This window comes from Lactuca sativa, chromosome 6 (assembly GCF_002870075.4).
Source record: "Lactuca sativa cultivar Salinas chromosome 6, Lsat_Salinas_v11, whole genome shotgun sequence".
Taxonomy (NCBI): Eukaryota; Viridiplantae; Streptophyta; class Magnoliopsida; order Asterales; family Asteraceae; genus Lactuca; species Lactuca sativa.
The window spans coordinates 193,255,067-193,277,138 of NC_056628.2; the positions used below are offsets into that span (position 1 = coordinate 193,255,067).

The 22,072-nt window shown below is 35.0% G+C and overlaps 2 protein-coding genes, 2 long non-coding RNA genes and 1 pseudogene across 10 annotated transcripts; 4 read left to right on the top strand and 1 right to left on the bottom strand.

The window, feature by feature from the left end:
* Positions 1-204: 204 nt before the first annotated feature.
* On the top strand, positions 205-3,732 carry LOC128126740 (uncharacterized). 6 transcript variants are annotated; one of them, XR_008224899.1, is made up of 6 exons: positions 205-941; positions 1,412-2,289; positions 2,467-2,524; positions 2,658-2,809; positions 2,967-3,087; positions 3,394-3,732. It is a non-coding gene; the product is annotated as an uncharacterized LOC128126740 (long non-coding RNA). The 6 variants fall into 6 exon arrangements; XR_008224898.1 differs by lacking the exon at positions 2,967-3,087 and having other exon boundaries at positions 206-941; positions 1,412-1,492; positions 1,572-2,289; XR_008224897.1 differs by lacking the exon at positions 2,967-3,087 and having other exon boundaries at positions 208-941; positions 1,412-1,994; positions 2,179-2,289.
* Positions 3,733-6,264: 2,532 nt separating this feature from the next.
* LOC122194877 (secreted RxLR effector protein 161-like) lies at positions 6,265-6,936 on the top strand. Its single transcript, XM_042896175.1, has 2 exons — positions 6,265-6,331; positions 6,443-6,936. Exons 1-2 carry the CDS (start codon positions 6,265-6,267, stop codon positions 6,934-6,936), a joined length of 561 nt encoding a protein of 186 aa, XP_042752109.1.
* A 24-nt stretch (positions 6,937-6,960) lies between these two features.
* Positions 6,961-14,243, top strand: LOC111879653 (serine/threonine-protein kinase TIO-like; annotated as a pseudogene).
* Positions 14,244-14,502: 259 nt separating this feature from the next.
* Positions 14,503-16,683, top strand: LOC122194658 (uncharacterized). Its single transcript, XR_006184019.2, has 3 exons — positions 14,503-15,021; positions 15,116-15,326; positions 15,466-16,683. It is a non-coding gene; the product is annotated as an uncharacterized LOC122194658 (long non-coding RNA).
* A 1,830-nt stretch (positions 16,684-18,513) lies between these two features.
* On the bottom strand, positions 18,514-21,546 carry LOC111879609 (probable methyltransferase PMT10). Of its 2 annotated transcripts, none has more exons than XM_023876069.3 (9): positions 20,777-21,546; positions 20,549-20,698; positions 20,201-20,471; positions 19,994-20,104; positions 19,751-19,910; positions 19,420-19,677; positions 19,203-19,325; positions 19,050-19,127; positions 18,514-18,972 (listed from the first exon to the last, which is right to left on the bottom strand). In XM_023876069.3, exons 1-9 carry the CDS (start codon positions 21,416-21,418, stop codon positions 18,768-18,770), a joined length of 1,998 nt encoding a protein of 665 aa, XP_023731837.1. In that variant the 5' UTR covers positions 21,419-21,546; the 3' UTR covers positions 18,514-18,767. The 2 variants fall into 2 exon arrangements, with proteins under 2 accessions (XP_023731837.1, XP_023731838.1); XM_023876070.3 differs by having other exon boundaries at positions 18,514-18,969; positions 20,777-21,544.
* Between the last annotated feature and the right edge of the window lie 526 nt (positions 21,547-22,072).

Genomic DNA, 22,072 nt, shown 5'->3' on the forward strand with positions numbered 1-22,072 from the left:
GGCAGGTTTACCTGCTAAAATGGGTAAGGTGACTTTCTAAATCGGTCATCAACAAGTTTAACCCCTTAAAACGCAAAAAATAATCACGAGGGACCATTTAAACTATTATACGTAACTTTGTTGGGCCGCAGTGACAATTTTCCTTTTATCTATTAAGCCTTTTTGTTAATGTAGAATGCTGACTTGCATCTACGTGTCTTTTTTCCCTACGTTTATTGTCCACGTGTTCTTCTTCTCTCTTTCTTTTGGGTTCGTTGTCCACCGCTGTTTCTTTTTGGTTCTTCGTTGTTACTGCCTCAGCCATGGTCACCGCCCACCATCCCAAACGGCTTGCTTCGTTCTTTATTACACCACCAGTTCCTTCCACCGCTTTCATTTTTGTTCCTCATGCTTCCCCCACCGCCTCTCTTATCAGATGTCTTCTCCACCACCTACACATACGTCTTCGACCGTACCTCCGGCCTCTGTGGCCTTCTTTCTAATCGAATCGGAGGAGAGGTCCTGTAGATCACCGTCGTCTCCGATTGAATCAGGGATATTAAGACGTGTCGATGGGCCACGGAGGTTGAAAACGGCGGTGTCGTACGCACGACCGGCGTCGACGTTTGTGGAAAATATTCTATTCTCTGTCCACGTGTTGTTCATTGTGCCTGGTTTTGCTTCCATCTTTATCTGTTATCTGAACTTAGGGCTTTTATCCCATCCTCTCCTCTCCCTACCGGTCGCCGAATATAACTCTTTCTTCGTGGCTGATTCGGAACGACTTGAAGGTAATTTTTCTTTTACTTTGAGGGTATCGGCTATGGTGGTGGGGTTTCTTGGCCTTTGCGTACGTGAACAGGGCTGAATATTGGACATTTATGGAGGTGGTCACCGGTGCTTGATATCGAGTGCTAGGGGTGGTATTGGGTATGGTCGAAGACATTCACTTGTGAGAATCGGTAAACCCTAATTTCAACTCCTGTTGTTTTTTACTTAGATTGATGCAATTACCTATTTTTTACTTCAAATTCGTGGGATCTGATATGGTTATTTGTCTAAGTTGGGGATAATTCGTCTCGCATATTTTGATTTTGATATGCTACTTTTCATTAGATGAATTTTTCCAGAGTACATCGATTGCAGAATACCCATCAGCTGCTTGAAAATTTAGTTCATGTTTATGACTATTTGAATCAAACTTGCTAAATTTCCAGGCTCCCATGTTATCAAATTCTTTACAATTTTAGCATAATTTCTTTCAAGTTGGTTCATTTCTTTCTTGATCCTTTTGTGTCACAGTAGATCTTTATCTTGAACACTTGAAATTCTAAATCCCACTTTTCTTTTGCTAAATAACATCAAGATTTGTTACAGTATCATGAAATTTAAGGTCCATGAAATAAAACCAAAGATTTTTTTGACGTTGCAGGAGAAAGCATTCGAATGGGTTTCATCTAAAGCACATGATGGAAAATCAGTTACTTCATCAGAATTTATAGCCTATTTGCAGGTTGCTGCTTAGTCTTGGATCATTTAATGTTTATAATTGTACCAGGATGTACATAACCTGTTACTGTATGGTATCCAAGGCAGGGGCAAATCACCAAATTACCCTTGAATACAATTTGTGGAGAAATCTTCATGCATAAATCCACAATGTGACTGGAATCCTACGCTTTGAACGCAAAAACAAAGCTGAAATAATGTCATAAGAAAATCTATGAACCTTTTATATGTTAACAGTTAAATTGTTGATATTAAGGTTATATATATATATACACCCAACTTAATGGATCTCCCAGTTTGAGGAAGTGTTCTATAGCGTCTTTCTGCTCCATCCATTGCTTCCCAACGGTCGAATGATCGAAAGCTCCATCATTTCCCGTCGTCGGCGTCAGGTCTCCATAGACAGTGAAGAATATAAGGGTATATGGTCAGAATACGTATGTGTGTTGCTTCGATTAGGCTTGCGTTCTCAGTCTGAGTCTCTAGGCATGATCTACCCTTTCATTGTAAGGTTTTCTATATTCAGTTATTGCAGATCACAAATTAAGTATCCACGCCTTTGATTCAATCTTTTTAGCAAATGTATAAATGGTTCTTGATATTCCGCTTTCAATTGTGTTTAGGTTTTGTTAGTATTTAGTATTTATTGATATTAATTGTGTCTTTACCTTTTCTTGGTTTCTGTTTAAGATGGCATTTTGTTTCTGGAGGTGAACAGGATGCTAAGGACAGGAGGCTACTTTGTGTGGGCAGCACAACCCGTTTATAAACATGAAAATAAGCTTCATACACAATGGAAAGGTAACAAATGGTGGATTTTACTGGACATAAATTTTTTAGATTAAGTTTAATTTGTATTTGGATGACATTTGCATAATTGGATAAGATTTTTCAAAGTAAAATCTTGCTTTTGTTTTTGTTATCAATCTATTGGAACTGATAACTGAATTACTTTTTTTTACTTGTGGTTTGTTTTAGGTTTAGGAAATCGCAGCAGCTCAGTTGATATGAACCTGTTTCCTTTTGCTATTTGAAGGTACGAAGTCTTTAACATCCAAAGTTTCTTTGTTTGTGGTGTCTTCCCATAAAAGAAAAAATAAAAAAAGAAATCTCTAAAATTGATATTATTAGATATGTACCTTTTTCTGAATATGTAACTATGAGTGCAGGAGGAAAGTAAAAAAAATGCATCTTTTACACAAAGCAGATAATCTGGTGGAGGCGTCAAGCGGCTTCAAGGCCAGATCATGGTCGTCATCTCGCGAAGGGAACGGAGTGCTTCCATAGATATAACACTCTTCGTTAGTTGCTTCCCCTGCAGGTTTATCTTATTTTTTTTAATTGAGCGTTGGAAATATTAATTTTGATCAATAGGGTTTATTGTTGCTTTGCCTTATCTGATTTAACTACTCTTGCTCCTAACTTTGTCTTACTTTTGTTATTTTTGCATGTTATTAAATTAAGTTTTCATTCCTTAGGTACTTAAAGTTTAATCGTTAAAGTCTGTGCCTGCACAAAACTGTGATGTCTATGACGAACAGATGCCTTTCGTTTACAAAGGCCGGATTCTGAAAGATGATAATTCTCTTAAGAATTCTGGTGTCTACTTCCATCGAATCTTTTTTCATTAAATGTTCTCTATTACACATTGATTGATTGATGTTCTAAATTTCTCAACACATTAAAGGGGCATAACCGTCATTTTAATTTGTCAAATCTGCTGTTTTTTTTTTCTGTTTATCAATTTGAAAGTTTGTTATCTTATTTATCCAACTTTCAACTTGAATTAACAAAACTGCTTGCCATTTTGCCTGATTTCAGTTTAGTTACCATTATATTTGTTATCAATATTTAATTCATAAAATTGCTTATTGATGCCAATGATTTTTATTCAAAACATTTCAGGGGCATAACCGTCATTTTTAATTTCTCGGATCGTTCTGAAGATGATCTTGTGGGAGAGGTTAAGTATATACAATTTAATCAAAACTTTGTTATCATTATGTATTATTTTTAGCAAAGGACATTTTGGTCGGTCCTAAAAAATTATAAGTATTTGAAACCCATTTATAATTTTTCTATTTGTAAATTTTACAAAATCATCACTTAAGGGATCTCAAAGCCGCAAGAGCTTATTCGAGAGGAAGCAGTTGGACTGGTGTTGCCTTTGACTAAATTTGGTTTAAGTAGTTTTGTACCCAACATATGTGTTTTAAAAAGAGAATATATCTCAGTTTGCTTCTACTTTACTACATTTTTTAAGCATCAATATACTTTCATAGTCAACCAATTATAGCATTCTACTTCCATGACAAACGTTTAACATAATGTCTTCCATCGGTTTTCTTTAATATTAGCGTGGAATCCAACCCCCGCGAAGCGGGGCTTCTTATCTAGTTTATATCAAATATACCTAGTTTTTAGAAGTGTTATATCAACAACTAATAACAGAAAGTTAATAAAAAACACAATACTTGTATGTCCGATTAGAAAAGGTATAAAAAAGAGAAAAAAAACGTGTCTCAAATGAAAAAATACGCGCCATAACACGCCATATCGCGCGTTGCCACGCGCCACGCTTAACAGCAACGTTATGAAGCTTTTCGTAACGGCGACGCCGCGCCTCACGCCATGGCACGCCTTGACGCCCGCCATGACGTGCCTTTTAGAACACTGTATATAACTATACATACATAAGCATGCATTTGACAATATATAAGTATGAAAGAGTTTAAGTAAAAGTATTTGACAAGTAAAAGAGTTTGTAAAACAGTTTGAAGTAAAACAGTTTGTTCTTGAAAAGGTGGAAAAATGATATAAATGACTAAGTGTCACTTATATACCCCCCTCCTTGGGGTTTACGGCCGTAAACACCATTGTTTAGGCCGTAAACTCCTATATTTTGATGTGTCGGGACTTTATTGTTGCACAATAAACCCTAGGGCATCCTCTCTCCTGATATCTCCTAAAGTGTTAAACCTAAAATACTCAAACTTATTCTAAAAAGTCTGAAAATTAACAGTAACTGTTCTGACTTCTATTGACTTGATATGTTGTACATAATAGAAATTTCGGGTTCTCATAGATAGCCCTCCCTCTCACTCTACACATTCAAATACTCTTTATGGTTGCTCTCAGGAAGATATGGCCGCAAATGGGAGGTCATAAGGTCCTTATATAGGGCACAGGCCCGAAACTTAGGGTTTTCTCTGCCCGAGATCTACTCGGCGAGTCAGTCCTCTGACTCGTCGAGTCCACTCATTAAATCCACGTGGTAACCCGACACCACTTGGCGAGTCAGGCCTTCGACTCGTCGAGTCTCTCCTTAAACTTCAAAATTGAATCACAAAATAAAGTACCTGAAAATCCGGATGTTACAGTGATGCAATCTGAAGACGATGAGAGTACCATATGTGCTGTGGGGAGAAGCTGCCAGTCACGCTATGTATACTCTGTACAGAGTAAACACAAAACAACTCGAGGAGGCTACACCTACGTGAAAATTGCCAAAAGACACCTAAAGAAGTTAGAAGATAGAAATAAGAAGATGGTTCATTTTGGAGTGGAGAAAGGAACAAAGGCGTACTGACTACTAGACCCAGATACGGGGTCAATTTGTGTAAGTAGAGATGTGGTGTTCGAAGAAGATAAGGAATGGGAGTGGGAAAATGCGGTCAAGATAAAGTAAATACTAGGTATGAGCTTTACAATGGAAGGTTACGACCTAAATGATTTAGATGAGGTTGGATCAATAATAACTCCAGAAGAAGGTGAAGACGGGCTGCCACAATCCAATGATATGTGGACTGAAAGTGGGTCGGAGCCCAATACATCCCAGATGGACTCACACACAAACCCACATGATAACCTAGGTACCGACTCCTTTAGTCCGACTAGGAGTCCATCGCAGCAACAATCGACGTCGCCAACAACCCCAATTTCTTCCGTCAGTTCTTCAAGTACGACGTCAAGCTCCACTGGTGGTGGCGCTCCCAAGCGATTCCGAATACTATCTGGCCTATTTGAAAACACCGAGCGATTTTTGTTGGTTCACAATGAGGATGAACCCACCTCATATGCAGAGGCAAGAAAGCGATCAGAGCGGATTAAAGCAATGAAGACAGAGCTCGCGTCAATTGAGAAAAATCGGACATGGAACCCAGTTGAACTCCCAAAAGGACAAAAAGCTATTGGATTGAAGTGGGTATTTAAGGTGAAAAGAGACCCAAATGGAAGAATATTGAAGCACAAAGCGAGATTGGTGGCACGTGGTTACGTTCAGAAACTCGGAATCGATTATGAAGATGTTTTTGCACTGGTTGCCAGACTTGAGATGGTACGTGTTCTACTTTCCCTTGCAGGAACTCATGGATGGCTTGTACATCATTTAGATGTTAAGTTAACTTTCTTGAATGGAAACCTGGAGGAAGAAGTGTATGTATGACAACCGGAAGGCTTTGAGAAACCAAACCAAAAGCACAAAGTTTACAAGCTCTCAAAAGCTCTTTATGGGCTTAAGCAAGCGCCTAGAGCTTGGAACTCTTGTTTAGACAGGTACCTGAAGGATTTGGAGTTCAAAAGGTGCTCTTGTTTAGATAGGTACCTTATGATACTCTTGTTTAGAAATAATGATCTTCAAGACTCAGATGAAAAACGGTTTGAGTGAGTGACTTAGGTCTACTATCTCACTACCTGGGAATAGAGGTTAATCAATTTGAAGGTCGGATCACATTAAAGCAGGAGGCATATGCAAGAAATATTCTAGCAAAAACAACAATGGAGGACTGCAACCCCACCAAGTGCCCAATTGATCAGAAAGTACAGCTGAGAAAAGATGAAGACGGTGAGCTAGTCAACCCAACTGAGTATAGAAGCATTGTGGGAAATTTGCGATATTTAACACATACCTGAACAAATCTTTCATTTGTAGTTGGTGTTGTAATCTGATTTATAGAAAAACCAATTGAAAAATACCTCCAGTTAGTAAAGGGTATCATAAGGTATGTTAAGGGCACCTTAGACTATGGTCTCGTCTATTCAAAAGGTGAGAAAGAAATCAAGATTGATGGCTATTCAGACAGTGATTTGGCGATGGATGTAGATGATACGAAAAGCACATATGGTGTGGCATTCTACATCAATGATAATCTAGTTACATGGGTATCTCAAGAACAGCGAAGTGTTGCTCTATCCTTGTGTGAAGCGGAGTTTATGGCAGCCACAATGGGAACATGTCAAGATATTTGGATAAGATGCCTACTCACTGAGATAACCAGACAAACAATAGCACCTGCAACTCTGCACATTGATAACAAGTCAACCTTAGACCTCATGAAAAGCCCGGTCTTTCACAGGAGAAGCAAGCACATTGACACAAGATTCCATTTTATTAGAGAATGTGTGGAAAATGATGAAGTAAAGGTGACTCATGTTTGCAACAAGGAGTAAAGGGAAAACATTCTTACAAAAGTAATGGGAAACGTGAAGCATAAAGAGATGAGGGAGCTGATTGGAGTCAAGCAGGTGACCAATTCTGGATTAGGGGGAGATTGTTGACTTAATCTAGAAATTTTGGATATGTGTTATTTTAATTATTTTTGCTGAAAGTAGTGGTCAAAAGTAGAGTTTGAATAAGCTTGCAGCCATGTTGGATTTAGTACCGAGTCTAGAGGGTAGTATGAGTTAGTTTCTTTATTTTTCTGCATTTGATTAGTTTAAAAGGTGAAAGTGTCGTTGGTAGTATGTGACTTCTTTTGTTTACCGTGAAAGTGAATAAAACAGTGCAGCTTTTGCCCATTTTGCTCCCTGTCCTCTGTTTTGGAGTAAATTGCACGAATGGTCCCTATGGTTTACGGTAATTTGCGTGTTTGGTCCCTAACTTATTTTTTTAACATGAAAGGTCCCTACTGTTTGTTTTTTTACGTACTTGGTCCCTGTATTACCTAAAAAGAATATTTTACCCTTGATTTTTTAATTTATTTAAATAAACACACCCTCAGTCTCACACCCCTCACCTTATCTTACCTACCCCAATATTTTTCTCTATTTAAATAATAGTCTTTTTAGGTAAGACAAAGACCAAACACATAACAAAAACAAACATTAGGACCAAACGCGTAACAAAAACAAATAATAGGGACCTCCCGAGTTAAAAAAAAAGTTAGGGACCGAACACGTAAATTACCTCAAACCATAGGGACCATTCGTGTAATTTACTCTCTGTTTTGTTTTATCTCATAAAATCCTTCATACCACTTTAAGCTTTCCCTGCAATACCAACAAGAAGTATAAGCAATTTAGTCATTTTTGTTTTTTAGAATTTTATTGATTTTAAATGTATGAAATTATTATAAAGTATTAAAAAGAAATGATTTGATTTAGGCAAATGTGATATTAATTGTAAAAGCTTACGAAATGTATATATGATATTTAGAAATTGTATGATATTTTGATGTTTAAGAAGGGCATAAGTGAAATTCTTACTTTGTAAAAAGTTTGAATTTATCAATTTAATGACAAAATTTTCATTTCCATGACTTTCTTCATAAGAAGAAGGCAAGGTGCAGGAAATAAAAATGCATTTTACTCCTATAAATAATAAACTACGTTTTCATATTGGTAATTAGTAAAGAAGGTTACTATTCAACAACAATAGTTGTTAAGAAAGAAAGTGTTAAATGTAGGTTTCTCAGAACACAGAAGATGCTTTAGGAAAAATTGTGTACGAATCCATTGCTTGCATCACAATTATTTTATCTCAAGTAGCACAAGGTTTCAAAGCATCCCCAGCAACCAAGCGTGCTGATGTGGTAGCAACAAACGAAGGTCTTAAAGAGATACTTAATCCAGGGCCAGTCCATATATATTTTGGGCCCGAGGAAAGAAAGAAAAAAAGTCCCCCCAAAGCCATTATATAATAAAGATTTGAAATAGACACCATTTACAAAACATCATTAATAATATTTTTTTTTACGAAACAGTTGAATTAATAATATAACCACAACCTTTACAAAAACAACTAATAAAAATGCTTATCTTTAAGATTTGAAGATGCAAAATCATTAGTAATATTATCAAAATCAATTTTGTTTAACCTATATTTCTCTAAACATAATATTGCCACAACATTTAATTTTTCTTACATTGATTCCCTTAGGTAATTATTAGGTGAGACATCAACACATTTTAAACCACAACCATTATTAGCAAGCTGCAAAATAAAATCAATAACAAAAAATTAGTAGAGACAAAACAAAAAAGTTGGAACATAAAAATGTTGATTATACAACTACATACAAAAATCTGCAAACATATTACATGATTGAGTGAAAAATCTTAAATGTTTGAGGCTGAAAGAATAGAGATCAGACGATTAGAAATAAGATATACTAACAGAAACAAAAATTAGAATGTTTGATACTTTGTTTGATTCTTTGATGGTAGAAAATGAGAAACAAAAAAATCAGAAAAACAAATTTAATCAAACCATACCTCAATTCGCACCTAATGGTTGTACAATACCTGAAATTGAAGATCAAAAGCTCTGATAAGCAGCCTGTACAGTACCAGAAATCTAAAATAATTTAGGCTCTAAAAGAATGGAGTTCAGATTTCAGAAACCATAAACAAAAACAAAAAATTAGAAGGATTACACTTTTTTTTGAGTCTTTGATTAGAACAAATAATGAAAAACAAAAATACAAATCATAAAAAAAAAAAAGATTTGATCAGGCCATACCTCAAATGTGCGCATGATGCTTGTACATACCCTAAATCAAAAATCAGAAGCTTTGATAAGAAGCTTGTACAGTACCAGAAATCGAAAATCAATTCAGAAATATATGCCTAGTGTGTGGAATAAAAATCAAATGAAGGGGAAGGCCATAGATCGAGGGTGGAGAGTGATGTGGTGATGATGAAGGCATCTCCTGATGTCTATTCAGAGGCGGCAAGGCTTGATATGGAATAACTGATTCACACGACTAACGAGATGTCTACTCGTGTCTGATGTTTGTGCAAGTGTCGATTCGGTACCCTAATTTACGTTGTCTATTGTGCTTAATTCCCATATGCAGTGTTTCCAACAGCCTTCCAATTAGTTTCTTGGGCTGATTTGAGATTGATTTAATTTGGCCTGGGCCTTAACAAATATACACATAAGCTAATTTTTCTACATACATATATTGTATATAACCCATAAATTTTGGGCCCCTTAGGGGCATGGGCCCTGGGCGCTCGCCCGGGTTGCCAATCGTCAGGACTGGCCCTGACTTCATGCCAAAACATCAGGAGTTTTAGAGACTTTGGTTTCATGCTTGGTAACTTGTGGCACAAGTCTCATGTCCTGCTCATCCAATCTTATACGTGTTGCATGTGAATCATGCAGGGCGACTTGGTCATTAATCGATGCATCTGAGATTCATTAAACTAAAGAGAAAAAAATCCATTTCCATTGAGATCCATCCGTTCGCACTCATTGGATTGGATTAATATTAATGACGATGAATCTAAACCGTTGATCGGTGGGGATTCTGAAAAGATTGTGAATGCAATCACACGAGCATTTCTTGGATCAAAAGCTGTACAAGTTGCTTTTTATTATTGTCTCCGCCAACGCACAGAGGCTACTGTATTGTCTTCTGGTATTCAGGTAATTATTTATTTTGTTTTTAATCTTTTTGTCTGTTAAAACGAGTTATTACATAATAATCCAACTTTTTTTTCTTATCAGATCATCTTAAGGTGTTGTTTACATAATACCTCATTCACCAGTGTTTTATGCGGTTTGCCTAGCTCTTTACCTGTTACCACAGTCGTGAGTGGAGGTGGCGATAACACAATTATTTCAGAAATCCTTTCCATATTATCACTTTGTGCTTCTTTCGAAAGAGATCAACAAACAGGAGATCAAAATAATCTGAAAACAAATTACCAAATCCACATACCCTAATCTGCCATTCATGTGTAGGTGCAGGCCCCTGTTTTGATCAAAAGAGTATACCCAAATAAAGCAAAACACAGAGCTGCAGGGAAAAGATTCCCAGATTTTCTTCTTATTTCTGATAATAAAACAAGAAACTTACAAGGCTTTAAATAATAAGCAAAGGAAAAACTGCTAAGCTAAAAAACTGAAAAACATGGGCTCCTAACTAGGTGGCAACTAAGCCACTTATTCCTATTGACAAGGTCAATAAAAGACCAGGTCAGAATTACTTTTTCCTCCACATACTTCCCCTTAATTCTGAACTTTGTCCTCAAGTCTTACGACTCCCAAAAGGTTTCTCATCTATAAGAACTTGAGTCTTGGCAAAGCTTTTGTCAAGGGATCTGCTCTTTGTTCTTCACCACTTATGTGTTTCACATCAATTTGTTTCCTTTCAATACAACCCTGTATGAAATGGAACTTAGTGTCAATGTGCTTACTCCTCCCATGGAAAACAGGATTCTGCATAAGAGCTATGTCTGACTTGTTGTCTACATACATCCTGACACATTCTTCCTTCCAACCGGTCAATTCTTTGAGGAGACTCCTTAGCCAAAGTGCTTGGCATGCTGTTGCAGTTGCTGCCATAAACTCTGCTTCACAGGAAGATAGGGCCACAGTGTGTTGTTTCTGGGACGACCATGTGATTTGATTACCTGATAGATAGAAAATCATTCCTGTTGTACCCTTTCTACCATCGATATCCATTCCATGGCTACTATCACTGAATCCAATAAGCCTTTTATCACCACCTTTCTTGTACATTAGACCAAAGTTAGTTGTCCCCTTTATGTACCTCAAAATGTGTTTGACTGCTTTGAGATGGCTCTGCTTTGGTGATACCATGTATCTACTCACTACTCCAACTGAGTAGCTCAAATCAGGTCTTGAGTGGATGAGATAGCGAAGACTTCCGATGAGGCATCGATACTCGGTAGCATTGACTGGTATTCCATCTTCATCTTTTGTTAAACCCAGTCGGGGTTCCATTGGGTATTGAGATGGGTTGCACTCTCCCATGCCTGCTATTTGCAAAATCTTCTTAGCATACCCTGCTTGACCGATTGTGATGCCATCCTTGTCTTGGTGAACTTCTATCCCTAGGTAGTAGGATAAGGTTCCCTAGTCACTCATATCAAAAAACTTCAACATCCTTCTTTTAAACTCAACAACTAATTCTTCACTTGAACCTGTCACAATCAGGTCGTCCACATAGACCCTGACAATCAACGACCTGTTTGACTTTTGGAGTTTATACACAACATATTCCTATGGACATCTCTGGAATCCCATTTCTTTCAATGTTTTATCAAGCCTATCGTTCCATGCCCTTGGAGCCTGACGAAGGCCATAAAGAGCCTTGTTCAACCTTTACACCATGTTCTCCTTTCTTGCGACAACAAAACCGGTTGATTGTGTGACATATACTTCTTCTTGCAGAATCCCATTTAAGAAGGCTGATTTTACATCCAAATGATGAACCTTCCATCCTTCACTTGCAGCCAAAGCCAACATCATGTACTTTTCGCAGTCGCACAATCCTTAAAATCTTCGGGAAGAAATTCAGCTCTATTCATGCTGACATCATCACCCAAAAAACAACGTTCTCGCCTTTCCGACCTCGCACACCATTACTCTTTATGTGATCGAATTCAAAATTCATTTCAATCTCATTCCATGTTTGCCATGCTGGCACTCGCATCCATTTTGTCCCTCGAAAATTCTCCTTCTGTTGAAACATCAATTTCCAAAATCGCCGTGCCTTTAATTCCACGGAGTGCTACTCTTTGTGATTACCTCAGGATTTCAACACTAGATGGGAATGGAATGAGAGGGAAGCTCTCGTATTGGAACGGAATCAGAGATGGTTGTGTCGGTTTGTTGGAATCTAGACTACGTTGGGGTGGGCCTTTAGCGATTCAACATCTATGCGCGAGTGGAATCCCCCAAACTCTTGTTGATTTATTAGGAAACGATCAATTAGACGATCAGATCGGGTTATCTCTAGTGGGGGTTGTATGGACGATATCCTCATTATGCCAGTGTCTGCCAGGTGGCGAAATGTAAGTACCTTGCTATTATGTAAAAAATATAAGCATGTTGCTATTATGGGTAAACAAAAGTACATTGCCCATATTTCTAGCAAAAGCATAAACGTGTTGCTGGTACTCACGGTTTTCCCTTAAAAAAGTTATTGTGATGAAAAAACATGAGTAAAATTTGTGGAAGCTAATATTTATAAGGGTGTTAATGGAAATGGTCTAATCATCATCATCATCGTCATGCAATGATTGTTTATAAATTTATATTACAGGTAGGAATTCCAGGTCAAATAACTCAGTGTTTGGAACACATGGAGTTAAAAGACACTGCAAGAGCTGTTGCATTTCTAGCCAAAATGACTCTTCATAGATCACTTGTTGTTCAACTTCTTGAAAGAGGTCTCTTGGATCCAAACAAAATGAGAAGGCTACTTGACTCCTCATCACCACGAGAAGTCACTCTAGATATTCTCATGATCATTTCAGACTTGGCTCGTATGGATAAGGTAAATATTACATATCATATATTTAGTATCTTATATATATATATATATATATATATATATATATATATATATATATATATATATATATATATATATATATATATTCCAAAACATATGATGAAATGAAATGCAGGTTTTTTATGAGCACATACATGGAGCAAATATTTTACATCTCTTAAAAGACTTTCTAACACACCAAGATCCAAATGTTCATGCCAAAGCTTGCAATGTTATTGGCAATATGTGTCGGCATAGTTCCTACTTTTATGATTTATTGGCAAGTATCAACTCAAGTACCAAATGTCTATTAATTATTTTCTTTTCTTTTTTGAAAAAAAAACATATAGTATAACTAAAACTACTTTCTGTCTGATAAATGATATGTGTCATACATATTACAGGCAAAGCACAAAATCATCAGTCTCTTGGTTGATAGGTGCTCTGATGGGACAAACGCACTCGTAAATTTGCTTGTTTTGCAGTAAGTTGTATGCTAAAAAAATAAAATATATTTAAATTTTTATATATAAATAATAAACTTAGGTTTTGTTATTTGATTTTAATTATAGATTGGTAATGCAGCAAACCACTGTGACATGTTTTATGAAGAGCTGAGAAAATGCATACCTCTGTTGTCAGCAGAGGAGGATGACAAAAGTAAAGCAAATTCATGTGGTGCTCTCAGTAATCTTGTGCGCAACTCCAACAAACTTTCTCAACATATTGTCTCTAAAGGAGCAATGCAGGTATGTCTATGGTATCATTATAAACTCTAAATATTATTATATTAAGTTACATTTTTGGTCCCTAAGTATACTTGATTCTTGCAATTTTGGTCCTTATTTGAAGTTCTTTTAAACAAGTGATGTTGCATATATACTTTGCATGCTGGCATTAATTGCTGAAGTTGGTGTCAGACTGTTGTCTTAACCCCCCAACCAGGAGAGATGCGATTGATGAGTCACCTCTAAAAATAGCTTTGTTTTCATTAGCAAAGATGTGTGCTCATTCACCATGTACACAATTCCTACGTTCTTCGGAATTGTACCCTGTCATTGGACAACTCCGTCAATCATCGGAATCAACAATTGCCAGCTGTGCTTCTATCATTTTCAACAGAACCTCCTCTCAACCTTAAAAACTTGTTACGTATTATGCCAACCCAACCTGTGTTAATAGCTTCATTATAAATCCATCAATATTTTCATCCTCTTTAATTCTTACCTTTTAGTGTATATATATATATATATATATATATATATATATATATATATATATATATATATATAGAGAGAGAGAGAGAGAGAGAGAGAGAGTTAGGTTCAAATGTTTTCACTATCTATTGTGTGCATGTATGTTTGATTTTGGACCAATCATTTTAGTTATTTTAAGAAAGTAATTAATGCATATTAAATGTTGAAGATGTAATTAATATCCATTATATCTTCAACATGTAATATGCATTAATTACTTTCTTAAAATAACTAAAATGATTGGTCCATAATCAATCATACATGCACACAATAGATAGTGAAAACAAAATAACCTAACCCTATATATATATATATATATATAGGTAAAGGTTCAAATGAGAACCAAAAAATAATAAGAACCATAAGAACCATTATAACTTATTTTTGTAAATTTAACTTAATGTTATAAAACATACATATTTTTCATTGTTACGATCAGATCTAAGTTATAACATTTCAAAATCTTTCAAAAAACTTTCCCAACATTTTTTAAAGAACACAGACCCAAAGATCTCCACCACCACCAACTACCGCCGACGACGCCACCACCACCAACTATCGTCGGCAGCAACACCACCGCCGACACCACCGCAGAAGGCCGAACACCTCCACCAGTAGATCGACGTGTCTATTTACATCAGATCTAACCAGATCTGATGTGTTTGTGCAATTTCATGTTAGGTTTGGCTAACAACCACTTCTAACGAGATTGAAGGAGCTCCAACGATATCTGGTTTTGTGTTCTTCAGGTTATACATTTGATTTTGTGTTATTTATATCAGATCTCTTAAAAATGTTTGTTGTTTTTCATCTCAAGATCCGGTAAACCATTTTTTTCTCCAGATCTACGACTGCCTCCATTTTTTCTCTGTTTTGCTCCGGTGAACCATCAACCTCCACTCTCAAACCTTACCGGAGAGCCAAACAACATCACTTGACGTCAAAGATGATGAGGCTATTATTGTTCTGTCAAGATATGATGTTTTTTGTTGATTATGGATCTGATGTATGTGGTGCATATAAAGTGTTTGATGAAATGCCTCAACGAAATTCAGTAAGTGAATATGTATTTTTATGTGTTAATTTGTGAATATGTAAATTATTAAGTTATGAATACACTTTTTATTCACTAAGCTATGAACTAGTATCTGAAATGTTGAATTAAGCTATGAATTCTGATTTTTTTTATCTAGATATGATTTATGAAGGAACGATGTTGGCAAAATACGGTAGTTAGCGGTGTTGTTGTTGGTGGTGATGGTAGAGTAAGGATATAGTCTATTTCTCTCATCTTCTTCATTGATTTCAGATAAGTTATCATCTCTTATGATTCATATATATGTTTTTTTTAATGTTTGCTTCTAAAATATGCCATAATTATGTGTGTATTAAACTGTGAATTGGTTGTTTAATACGATGAAATATGAAATTATACTTATAAATGAGTTGTGAATGTATTGTATTAAACTGTGAATTTTGTGTATTAAGCTGTAAAGTTTATTCACAGCTTAGTATAATAAATTCACAATTTAATACACAAAAACGAAGCTAAATATATACGTATAAATGTAAGTTTTAAGTTGATAATATATAAGTTTTGTTTATTAAACTGTGAACTTATTGTATTAAGCTGTGAATTTTTTATATTAAATTATGAAGTGACTGTATTAAGCTGTGAATTGTTTGTATTAAGCTGTGAACTTTTTATGAATTTTGTGGTTTCTTCAAAAATATGAAAATAAATAAACATTGTACATATATTCGATTTTCTCTAATTTTGAATAAAATATGTAAAATTTAAATTGTGAATATTGTATAATTTAAAATTTGAAAGAAGCACTATCTTCCAGATATTTAAGGTATAAATGTAATTTTTACATTGACAATATGGCTGTAAATGTATAATTTTGTATTAAATTGTGAATTTATTATATTAAATTGTGAATTTTGTGTATTAAACTGTGAATCAACTGTATTAAAATATGAATAGTTATAAATTTTGTGTTAAAATATGATATATTTATATATAAATGTTTGTATTAATTTTCTTGTGAATATATTTATTCTTTGTGTTGTATAAATATATAAGAATATAGTAGTTTTAATATTTGTTTTCCATTAAACTTTAAATGAGTGAATTAATAAGTTTATTAAACTGTGAATGTATTATTTAAGTTGTCAATGTATGATTTTATATACAGATCTAATTTGGAATGAAAGATTGTGGCAACGTTGGCACAAGTGGTTGTTGGCGGCGTGTGGTAGTTGGTGGTGGTAGTAGAGTTTGATATTGTCTTTTCTAAATCTTTGAATTAATGTAGAATGTATTGTATTAAGTTTTGAATTTGTTTATATTAAACTGCAAATGAACTGTATTATATACATATTGTGTTAAAATATCAATGAAAATATTAGACTATAAAAATTACGATTTTACCCATTTTTTAACAAAAAGACAAAAAAAATTAAGGTTTTTACATATTTAATAAGTATTCACATGTTTAATAACTATTAAACGAAGGTTTTTAGAGTTCTTAACCTTTTTTGGATTGTATATATGCCTACGTTTTTCGGCTTTTTGATTTTGATTGATTAAATTTGTTGTTATTGTTATTTTTGTTATGTGTAAAGAATTTACAAAGTGGATTATATGACGTTGGGTTTTTGGGTAAGGTGAAATGTGCTTTACTTTTAAGGTTGATTCCTTAGCTATTAAGCTCTTAATTTTTGGCATTGATTTCACCTTGCCAACTCACATCACACTCGCTTCTTTTTATAGTCCGCATGTATTTCTTAAAAAAGCATCTTTTTTTTTTTTAATTGAAGACAAAAAGGAACATAAACGTATTTTTACTAGTGATCAAAGATTATTTTCTTAGGCAGTTAAAAAAAAATAGTTGAATTATTAATCATATGATAAAAACATTTTAGCGATTAATCAAATAAATCAATCAAAGATGTCCAATATTTTTTTTTTGGAGAATAGTTAAAAAAGCATAGATAGATGTGTTGAAAATTGAAATACTTTTTTGGTGGAACCCACTTTCACATGGTGCATCGTCAATAAATACTTGGCTCCAACCCAACGCCTTCCATTCTTCCATTTCTTCCGCAAAAGCAAAACTCAAAACTCTTAAAAGTTAGAAATTAGCATGCGTTATGTCGTCAAGTGAGTTGGACCCAAGCGAATCACAACTCACCAATAACACAACCATGGCTGAAATCCATGGGATACCTTCCCACCCCCGGTTAGAGCCTGACATGTCGACCAACATTGGTTCTGATGTCAATGAAGAACGGCGTAATTTATGGATGGTCGCTAACCGTGAATTTGCCAGACGATCCAGGCAACGAAAGATGAGGCATTTAGAGGAACTAAGAGAAGAGCTGAACCGGTTAAGACTTGAAAACCAACACCTCAAAAACCGTCTCACTTGGCTTGTACATCAGTGTCGAATTCAGGGTCACTCCAAACATATTTGAGAGACACTCACAAGAAGCAAAATGATGAGGCTTTAAATTATGAAATCTGTAATCGATTTACTAAGCCATCTTATTGTCTTCTTCTTTTTTTTTTTTTTTTTTTTTTTTTTTTTTTTTTTTTTCATGTTTTTCGCTTTTATATGCATATGTTTAGGTTAGGCAATATCTTAATTATATAAATAATGTTAATGAGAAAAACTAGTAATTAAACCAAAACATATGGTTATTTGGACAGGAGTACAAGATGGGCTAACTCACTATGAGTCGTCTCTCTCTATATATATATACAAATAATGATTTACACCCACCAAGAATAATTTCCGTCAGTTTAATTATGATAAATGGTGGTATTTTTATTTATATTTTTTATTAATCCACTTAAAAAAACATGATTCGACTTTTATATCTTTCTATTTTGTTTCTATCAAATATAAGAATGTCACATTTTTTTAAATAATATTCAAAATAAAAATTCATAAAATAAAGTATTTTATTTTTAAATAATAAAAAGTTGTGTTAGATTGGTTAAAAGAATACCAAAAAGGGACTGAAAAGTTATTCAAATAATAATAAAAAAATTGTAACAGACAACAAGAATTAAAAATCAAGTAAAATTAATTGAATAATCCACATCATGTTTAAACCTTTTTCTCATTACTTAGCTTTGGGAGTTGAAAGTTTGTTTCGACTTTTGAGCCTTGTTTATAAATTATACATAAAAGTTTTAGTAAAATGCCAAAACGGATTGGATTCATGAGTCATCTTACCATTCCAATACCCTTTATCTTATCTTTTCAATTTTACAATCAATTAATATATTCAATTCAACGTTTATCCATATAAAGAATACAAGTAAATCTACCTATTTATTAGAATTATTTTTTCCTTCATCAACAAACTTCCTACTCGAGTTTTCCAACGATCAATTTAAGGTTTAAGGCTACAACTGTTGCAGCAGCTATCTGGTATATACTTTTAAGGAATATGAATACGAGAGAAGTGTCTGTTTGTGTTATAGAAGGCGTTTTTCACATGTCAAAAGCTTGACCCCAGCATTGGGACCCTCACCATTGTCAAACACATGTGTCATCCATCCCATCGCCTTTGCTATTTCTTCAAGTTTATAAATCACAGAATTAACATCCCGAATATACACATGTCCATTTGGCCTTAAGATTCGATTCATCTCAAGCATTATGCTAGACATACTACACCTGCTTTTCAATCAAAACAAAACAAAAACCCTTTTTAGTTACTTATTATCCATCAAGTCCTAACATTTTACAAATTTTACCTTTTTTGCTCTATGGAGAAGAGCCCAGCAGCATTCAATATGTCGTATGTTCTAGGGTATGTGTCAAAAGGCTCACACCTGACCAAAAAAAAAAAGATTTAATTAATAAAAAATAAATAAATAAATGAAAGTAGGTTGCTATTTCTTACATACCAGTCATGCACAACACCTACAAGCCCACGATCATAGATAACAGGCAAAGTATTTGTATCACTAACAGGAACAACATTCATAACCCAACAATCAACCCCATGATCATGCAATGCTGCTGCAAATCTGTCATCATATCATATCATACACAACATCAACATGCTATAACAACATATATAAGAAAAAGAAATTGATTGAATATTTAATAATTAATTAATACCCTCCATATCTTGCCCTCATATCCATCACATTTCGTACATTTAAAGTCCTCCAACGAAAAACATTAACATAACTTAATGTTATTTCTTTCCAATATTTATACTCTGCTTTGTATATATCATTCCTGGATACAAAAGCATCCATTTTTATACTTTGAAGCCTCTCTGGTGGATGATGAAGGCGTAGTGGCCACTCTGTAACATTAGCTCCATAACCATTTTCAGGTAATTTAGTTATACATGCCTTCAGTGGGACATACCTACATGATACAACATTGTAAAACACTTGAACATAATGTTAATGATGATGATAATAATAAAACAATGACTCACCAAACATTATCTGGATCATCTTTTTCTTCACATATTGGAGGTTGTGTGTTTTGATTACGTGTAAAGTAACAGGTGTTGTTGAGAGGCTTGCGCCATGTGGCGATATATCCTTCTTTTGCTATCAGTTCCCAACATATGCGTCCAGTAAGATCCTCCATTTCTGTATTTTATTTACTACATTATTCATATAACATATATATGTTATTGAATTTTGTAAATAGAAATGTCATATTGTCATGTCACCTTTCCATTGTTCTTGAAGCTTATCTTCATGTTTATAAACAGGTTGTGCTGCCCACACAAAGTATCCTCCTGCCCTTAGCATCCTGTTCACCTCCAGAAGCAAAATTCCATCTTAAACAGAAACCAACAAAAGGTAAAAAGATAATTAATATCAGTAAATACTAAATACTACTAAGAAAAATCTAAAAACAATTGAAAGGGGAATACCATCACGAGTCCAGTTTATTCTACATCTTGAGCAATGTATTAAATCAAATGCTTGGCTTGGATATAACAATCTGTGTGTTGCAAATACTGCCACCATGGCAGGAACACCACGCTCTAGGGCAAATTGAATCTGATTCTCATGAACATCTTTTGGTGCTATAGATAGAGTAGTCACATTTCGATCAAGTAAAAAAGCACCAAAACTTGCTACACCACAACCAACATCCAATGCAACTCGAACATGTTGACCAAATGCAATATCAGGAACCATCTGTACATTTGGTAGAAAGATGGAATCAAAGGGATGGATACTTGATTTATAATCTACAGTAATTGAAGACAGAAAACCTTAGAGATTTGATCCAAGTACAGATTTGCGCCATGTATGAACTGTGTTCCACCTCCTGGAAATATGAACTTGTCTTTGTTTCTTGATATCCAGTTTTGTCCTCCTTTATCTTCAACCAGACGTGTATGAGGTACATTATCATACCATACCTGTTGTGAGTTGAGCGTAAGAAACTAAAACAAGCAAAACAGAACAAGCATTAGGTAAAGAAAAGTAAATCAACATACCTCATCTCGACTTTTTGGCCATGGAATGTGGTCTTTGTACCCTTTGGGATTGGGCACCAGACAATCCAATTCGTTTCCTTTTGCTGGGCAATGTCTTTCATACTTCTCGCCCTTTTCAGTTGAATTTAACCTAGAAACCACATCTACATTATCCAAACAAGGTATATACTCTCTTTTACCCTGATCACAAACCCTAAATTTCTCAATTTTTTCCCAATTCTGATCGCTTTCTACAACACTCTCCCCCAAACTTTCGTTAACCTTACTCTCAAGTAAACTCGAGTCGTAATCCCCTATCACAAAGTCAACCGTCATCGCGCCGTTCTCGTCCACAATTCCCGTCCTCTCAATAACATCTTCGGGCTGCAGATGCGGCGGTTGCGGAGAGGCCGCTTTTGGTGGTGAGGCCAAATAAGTGGATGAACTGCTGGCAGTGGAATTGACATCGGCGTGGACGGCTGTGGTAGTGTTGGTGGTGGAGGAGAACGGTAGAGAGAATTCCTGAGAGTAGGTAGTGTCGGAGGAAAAGTGTTTGACGGCGAAGAAGAGGGATAAGGAGAAGAACGACAGGACTAGAATTTTTATGAATGTGTTGGGGTTTGTGATGTGATCCGGTGAAGGGACGCTCGTTGCGGCTCTCATGGCGGCGAGCGGTCAGCGGTGGTCCGTTGGAGTGACGGCCACTCTCTGTCAGTGAGAGATGTCGATTGTCCGTACCGGTTACTCTACGTAGTTAAATTTGGGAATATGAGTAAAAAGCAGCTGTCAGATGACAAATGATATCCTAATGATTAGATACTTTACATTTATAATCCATCTTATTCAGTAAGTTTCCATTTTAAGTCCCTGATATTCAGTAAAGTTCCATTTATGGTTCATAATGTTCCGAGTCTATCTTTTGCACATTATCTTGATGGATTTTCATGTATGGTCCTGTTTGGCTGTTTGCACATGATTTGTTTCGATAGATATTCATAAAAATGACGATGTTAGGTCATCACATTTAATAAATTGATCAATTATTTTAATAATAGTATAAAATAAGTATCAATTTATAATTGGCCAAATTATGAAGTTATTATATAGGTTTGAAATGTTTTCAGAGAAAAAACTATAAAAATTGATTAAGTTTTACAAGTTAGAGTTTCGAACTTCTAAATTGATTAAGTTTTACAAAGAATTGAATACTTGGAATACTTAAGTTAAAACAAAACTGAAGGGGGCAAAAAAAAATGGATAATTGTGGTATTAGATTGTTGGTAACATCTCCACGATTTCTAGCATATGGAACTTGAT